Source organism: Lactuca sativa, chromosome 4, assembly GCF_002870075.4.
Source record: "Lactuca sativa cultivar Salinas chromosome 4, Lsat_Salinas_v11, whole genome shotgun sequence".
Classification (NCBI taxonomy): domain Eukaryota; kingdom Viridiplantae; phylum Streptophyta; class Magnoliopsida; order Asterales; family Asteraceae; genus Lactuca; species Lactuca sativa.
The window spans coordinates 186062959-186069695 of record NC_056626.2 but is presented as its reverse complement, the minus strand read 5'-3'; the positions used below and the strand labels follow the sequence as shown (position 1 = coordinate 186069695).

The window sequence follows — 6737 nt, the reverse complement described above, 5'->3', positions numbered from 1 at the left end:
TTGACATTAAATATAAAATAATAATTTATATATATAGTACCTATTTAAACACTATGATAAAATAAATATTATTAGATCACGTTACTCAATAACTTTTATTCGTGACTTATGTATGAATAAAATTAATATTATTTTTAAATTGTATTATAATTAATCAATTTAAAAATTACTTAGTTTACCATCATTTAATTTCAAAAATAATAATTATCGAAAATATCAATCATTTTAATATAATAATTCGAAGATAACACACAAATAAAGCACAAGAAACATAATTAAAATACATGAGACTTGAAATCCAGTCATGATTCATGAAGCCACTTTACTTTCCATCTCCATTATCTAAACCAAACATGATATGTTAAAGCAACTAATAAATTAACAAAACATCTTCAATGTTGATACGTAATAAAATAAATAAAATAAGAAAAAGATTAATCCAACACCTCGCGCTCTATTCTGTTAAGCATGGCCCGTGTCATCTAAAAAGTTATATGACGACCACCATAAAGTTAGGCTCAACTACCATATTCCAAGTAATATCAAATTTAATATTATCACTCAACTCAATAGTTTCATGATCCAACATTATTATATGTAAAAAATTTATAGCTCACGACTTAAAATTAATATGAAGCTAGCTTATTTTTGTTTACTAATTTGGATAACCTTTTTATAAATCTGAAAAATTATTATAACTAACAAAACAAGTGTCTTTTTAATACAGAAATATATTTATTAAAAATATTAGAAGGGAATTCTAGTTGATTTACACATTTTCTCAACATTTGTTCAAAAAATCATCAAAACAATAAAAAATGTTCAATTTTTTATTCAAAATTGGATGGACAAACAGTTCAAAATTGAAACTAATCATGTACCGATTCAAAACCGGTGCCAAAAAGACCCCTAAAACATTGTTGTAGTAAAAAATTCTTTTGACTGCTGTTTTACATTATCCTTTTTATCTAATAAAATAAAATATAAATTATTATACTCATCCACCGGTTAATAAATTACTTAATATAAAATACATTAAAACATTAAGAAACCAAAATAAAATGTTTTAAACACATCAAAAACAGCATTCAAAATCATGGCCCACATGCAGTCCTCTACGTCTTCTTTCTCCCTAATTTTTGGTGTTTTTTCTTTTCTTTTTTCGTTACATTCCAATTTACAAGCCACGTCCAAATAAACAACAAAATAGCTCGGGTTGGGCGAATGAGCGGTGCTTTTGTTTCGACATTCTCATTTCTCACACAATCAACACACACACACACACTAAAATACACACATCTTTCTTGTTTTCTTGCTTTTCGAACGAAAACATGTTTATAAACTAATCCCCAATTCGTTCTTTCGATTACTTCAATAACATGGACTCTTGAAAGTCATGTTCTTTCCATACTCTGTTTTCGTATAGTAAAACAGAGTCAGAATTCCGTGTCCAGTTCCACCACTCAAATATAATAGAAATTTTCTGTTTCTGATATGAGTGTGTTTTTTTAATCCATAAATCCAGAAAGTGAGAGAAAAGAATTCTATAATCGTCGGGTTTGTGGCCTATATCTGCATCTGAATGGATATTGGATATTTCTTGAGTATCTATATCTAAAACCTAGAAAAAGAGTGGGGATCTTGCATGATACCAAAAGGGTTTCTGCGATTCGATTCCTTTTTTGTTTCAAATCAATTAGATTCTTTCGGGTAAGGCGGGATGGATTTCTGGCCGGAATTTCTTGCAAGCAGTTGGGGTAAGGAATTTGTCGCCGGAGGATTCGGTGGAATCGCCGGAATCATGGCTGGATACCCACTTGACAGTATCAGAGTCCGGCAACAAAGCTCCCCTTCCGGCTCTGCTCTTCGCATTCTCCGGCAGGTTGCTACTACCGAAGGTCCTCTTGCCCTTTACAGAGGCATGACTGCTCCCCTTGCCTCCGTCACCTTCCAGGTTCTTATTCTTATCTTCGCTTCATCTTCATATATGAATCTAAACATCGCTTTTTTAGGATCTCAAGTCGTTTAAGTTGTGTATATCTAAATTAAAGTTGTAATTTTCACTTTTGATAAATTATTTTTCCTTGTAGAACGCGATGGTTTTCCAAATCTACGCCATATTATCGCGAGCATTTGACTCATCAAATTCCTCCGCAGACCCCCCATCTTACAAAGGCGTAGCCCTAGGAGGAATCGGAGCCGGAGCAATCCAAAGCATAATGCTTTCCCCAATCGAATTAATCAAGATCCGACTTCAACTCCAAACCCAATCAGAAAAAGGTCCATTAAGTGTCGCGAAAAACATTATAAAAACAGAAAGTTGGCGTGGACTCTATAGAGGCTTAACAATCACAGCCTTACGAGATGCACCTTCACATGGTTTCTATTTCTGGACATACGAATTCATGAGAGAACAACTTCATCCCGGGTGTAGAAAAAGTGGCCATGAAAGCTTCAACACAATGCTTGTTGCAGGTGGTCTTGCGGGTGTTGCTAGTTGGGTTTGTTGTTATCCTTTAGATGTTATTAAAACTAGACTTCAAGCACAAACACCAAATTCAAAAGTGAAGTATAATGGAATTGTGGATTGTTTTCAAAAAAGTGTTAGAAATGATGGGTATAGTGTGTTGTTTAGAGGATTGGGAACTGCTGTTTCTAGAGCTTTTGTTGTTAATGGTGCTATCTTTACAGCTTATGAAACTGCATTACGGGTGTTTTTCAACAATGGTGATAGTAATACAATTGAGAAGCAAGAAGCCCTTCAAGCAGATAATGCTATTTGAGCAAGTTATACTAAAAGAATTCAGAAACAACACATTATGAAGCAATGTAGTTCAGAAATCGGAAGGGGGATATGTTATATGTAAAGATGTTTTAAACTTTTAATCATAGTCATGTAAAGAATTCAAGAAAGGGTTGCAATTTATTTTGTTATCACAAGTTTTCTTGTTATATCATATTGAAATTAAAGTTTTGATTTTTAGATTCAGTAGCTAGTAACTACTACCTCCATTGTCTCTAAGATTGAGCCCTGTTAACATATGAACATCATTGTAGTTTCTAACAGCCTGCACAATAGATCGAACTTGTTTGTAAGGATCTGAAGAGTTGAAAATTTCAGAATCGATGAAGACTCCATCGCAACCCAATTGCATCATGAGAGCAGCATCTGCAGGTGTGACAATACCTCCAGAAGCAAAATGGACTACAGGAAGCCTACCCAGTTGCTTGGTTTGTGCAACAATGTCGTAAGGTGCACCCAATTCTTTTGCGAATGTGAAGACTTCATCTTCATCCATGTTTGTTAGAACCCTAATTTTTCCCATTACTTTTCTTACATTTCGGACTGTGTCAACAATGTCGCCAGATCCAGATTGATCTCCTTGAGTTCTAATCATCGCCGCACCTTCTCTCGCTCTCCTCAACCCCTCTCCCAAATCCCGACAACCTGACACGAAAGGGACACGAAAGTTATGTTTGTTGATGAAGTTATCCTCGTCGGCTGCAGCAAGAAGCTCGTTTTCGTCTATGTAATCAACGCCAATGGCTTCAAGTACCTGTGCTTCGACAAAATGGCCGACTCGGGCTTTTGCCATTACGGGAATCGGGACAGATTCTTGGATTTCTTTAATAACAGCTGGATCTAACATCCGTGAAATGCCGGAGGTGGGTGTTGATGGTTCCGATACAATCACACAGCAAGCTCCGGCGGATTCAGCGATCTTGGCTTGGTTGACGTTTGTCACATGGATAATTGCTCCGCCACTAAGCCGTTGAGCTAGTCCGACCTTGACTGAGAAGGGATTTTGATCTTTTTTGTTGAGATCCGACACGGTGGTGTTGCCGTAAATGGTGACTGCAGAGTCGTCGGCCATCTGCTAGGTGTTTGTCGGAATGCCTCAAAGAGGACTTGTTGTGAAAGCAAGGGTTGTGCACAACGATTTGAGTTGGGAATCGATGTAGAAGAGTATAGGAGGTTTCAAGCAAGGTGGAAACCTCCGTCGAGGTTCGTCGGTGGCATATTTTCAGGAATATGCAGAAAAGCCATGTTGCATGATACCTATAATTGAAATAGACAATCATTTATAATTCAACAGAGCTAATATTATTAAAATAATAAGTTTGTTTGTTTAGCTCTGGAGTTTTTTAACATCTTTCGTGCAGTAAAGTTTAAGTGCGTAGGATTGCGAGTTTATAAGAATTGTTGGTTTTTTGCTAAAGTTTTTTTTTCTTATAAAATTATGTTTTTCAGAATTTTTTAATTTATAGGTTTTTAGAAAAGCCATAAGCTAATAAAAGCATGCTTTCATAAGCTTTTTGACCCAAAGTTTGGATCTTTGTGAGTATGAAGTACTCCAAAGCATATTAGTTGTCCTTCCTCAACCTTAGAGTGTTGTGAGTCATAAAAATGACTCCATAAAAATGACTCCTTGATGATTTCCTTAGAACCATGCAAGAGTTAAGTGGTTTTGAGTGTTGTGAAACTAAGGATCTTGGAGATTTAGCCCTCTTTAGCCATGCAAAGGCTTAAAGGTTTCGACTTTATGGATTAAGACATCATTTAGGGTTAAGATAAGTGTTTAGATGCTTTTGTCTTAACCATTAAGAGCTTATCTCGGGTTTTTGGGCCTCTGATGAGTACGTTGGGCATACATAGAGAGTACGCTCAGCGTAATGGGTTTTGTGCATAGACAGCTTGTACCTTGTGCTTCAAGGATGAGTACGCAGGGTGTGTACTTCTGGTATGTGGGGCGTACTCCCCAGGATGTCAATTTTGGGCTATTGGACTTTTGACTTTGGGTCATGGATAGACTAAGAGTTTTCTTGGAATTAGGTCCATGATGGTTTTTGGGCTCAATTAGGAAGATGAGCCATATTATGCCTTGGGATGCCATTTATGGATTTGGGCTTTTTGAGCAAATGGGTCGGGCCTTAGTTTTGGGTCAAGTAAGAAAAAGGGTAAAATGGTCTTTTACCCTTTAGGAAGTTAGATTATAGAGTGGGCCTCGGATTTTAGGTTATCAAGTTAATTATAAATTAAGGTTGTATTTATTGTTAGTTGGTACGAGGTTACATGGTTCAGTGACCCGAGCAGTTATATGGTTAGCAACAGATTGAGGTGAGTCTTCCTTTGCAATATCTGTGGGTTGAAGGCACCAATGTCGGCCCACTAGTTTATGAAGTAGTATGATGATTATTTTTGTGACAATTGTCAGTTATGCCTATATTTTCCTGTTATGATATTATGTGGTAGTAGTAGGGGGTGAAATAGACCCGGTATCCGGTTGAACTAGACCGAAGGGGATTGCATGCAGCCACATATACTTGAAGGTATCTAGTTAAAATAGACCGAAGGGGATTGTAAGCATCCAGATAGGCTTGATAGTATCCGGTTGAAATAGACTGAAGTGGTAGGCAAACACCCAGATATGCTTGATAGTATCCGGTTGAAATAGACCGAAGGGGTAGGCAAGCACCAGATATGCTTAGCAGTATGTTTGTTTAGCATATGGTATTTTAGGGAACTCACTAAGCTTTGTGCTTACGGTTTTATGGTTATGGTTTCAGGTACTTTCGGTTCGAAGGGGAAGGGTCCGGCTTGATTACAGCGCATCCACCCATGTTTCCACATTGTGATGATTTTGGGATTGTACTCTAATGACTGTACTATTATAATATATACTTACGGATGTTTGAATAAAATATAATCCGTGTTTTAATTGAACTAAAAATGAAATTTTACCTCATAATTTTTGGGACGTTACAAGTTGGTAGCAGAGTCTTGGTTTGATGGATTCAGACACACTCTTGGGTATGTTTAAACTCAAACTGAGGGATTTATAACCTTTTGAAAGAAAATGAGTTTATAAAAAAAATTGTAAAAGGGAATAAATTTCTAAAAGGATTTTATAAAGACAAAGTGGGTGTGATGCGTGCAATCGGCCAAGCTCAAGTAAGTTTTCCCAAAATACCCATACATGTTTATGTTATGCTTTGAATTGTGAATCTGTGAATCACATGCTAGATTAGGGCTAAGGATCTGCTTAGGATTGCATGATAGAATGCTAGGAGTGATGCCTTTATATGTCTATTGTTTTGGTCAAAAATTACACAAGTACTAATCAAACGAAATTGTATGAGAGGTCGTGATGTTCAAATTGTGCAATAGCTAATGATAAAAAAAATAGTGACAAAATGGGTTACAAGGAAAGCCATTGATCCTTGCTAGGATCTCTGACACAAAACGTTGGGAGGTGACAATCGTCACCTGCCTTGATGATTTTATTAATGTACAATGACAATTACAGAGAATATTTCAGTAAGAACAAGTGAATAATTTCATAGAATAAGTTTCCAGTAAGAAAATAGTGGGTTGTGGGCGTGATACAAGTGTCAATTTATAGTCTAAACTAGCCAACAAGATGTCCGATATTTTCCAGATCCTCTATGACCAGCTTCACAAACATTATTTGACCAAGTATTCCAGGTCTTTAGCATAGTTGAGATGATTCTTCATTGAGAATTGGTCTTCCCTTGACTACTTCTGCACATGTATTAGTTATGAACAAAATATTACCGTTATAAATATTAATAAAAATAATAACGGTAGTAGCTGGGATCTTGAGGTAGCTGAAGATCCTGGATATTTGAGGATCCTGAATATTTTCAGGATCCTGGCCCTAACAATTGCCCCCATGTTATTCCTGAAAATATAAGAGTTAGTTTCGTAAATATTA

General features: G+C 36.2%; 2 protein-coding genes across 2 annotated transcripts; one reads left to right on the top strand and one right to left on the bottom strand.

Annotated features, from left to right (window-relative positions):
• Window positions 1-1206: 1206 nt before the first annotated feature.
• LOC111886770 (mitochondrial arginine transporter BAC2) lies at window positions 1207-2940 on the top strand. Its single transcript, XM_023883014.3, has 2 exons — window positions 1207-1954; window positions 2091-2940. The coding sequence occupies exons 1-2, from the start codon at window positions 1721-1723 to the stop codon at window positions 2781-2783; spliced, it is 927 nt and encodes a 308-aa protein (XP_023738782.1). The 5' UTR covers window positions 1207-1720; the 3' UTR covers window positions 2784-2940.
• LOC111886778 (pyridoxal 5'-phosphate synthase-like subunit PDX1.2) lies at window positions 2905-4148 on the bottom strand. The gene has a single exon (XM_023883022.3). It carries the CDS (start codon window positions 3873-3875, stop codon window positions 2994-2996), a length of 882 nt encoding a protein of 293 aa, XP_023738790.1. The 5' UTR covers window positions 3876-4148; the 3' UTR covers window positions 2905-2993.
• Between the last annotated feature and the right edge of the window lie 2589 nt (window positions 4149-6737).

Bases quoted from the DNA above. Each gene is read 5' to 3' on its own strand.
- LOC111886770 (XM_023883014.3), top strand. From the start codon at position 1,721: ATGGATTTCTGGCCGGAATTTCTTGCAAGCAGTTGGGGTAAGGAATTT. The intron at 1,955-2,090 runs GTTCTTATTCTT...TTTTCCTTGTAG, and splicing joins TTGCCTCCGTCACCTTCCAG to AACGCGATGGTTTTCCAAAT.
- LOC111886778 (XM_023883022.3), bottom strand. From the start codon at position 3,875: ATGGCCGACGACTCTGCAGTCACCATTTACGGCAACACCACCGTGTCG.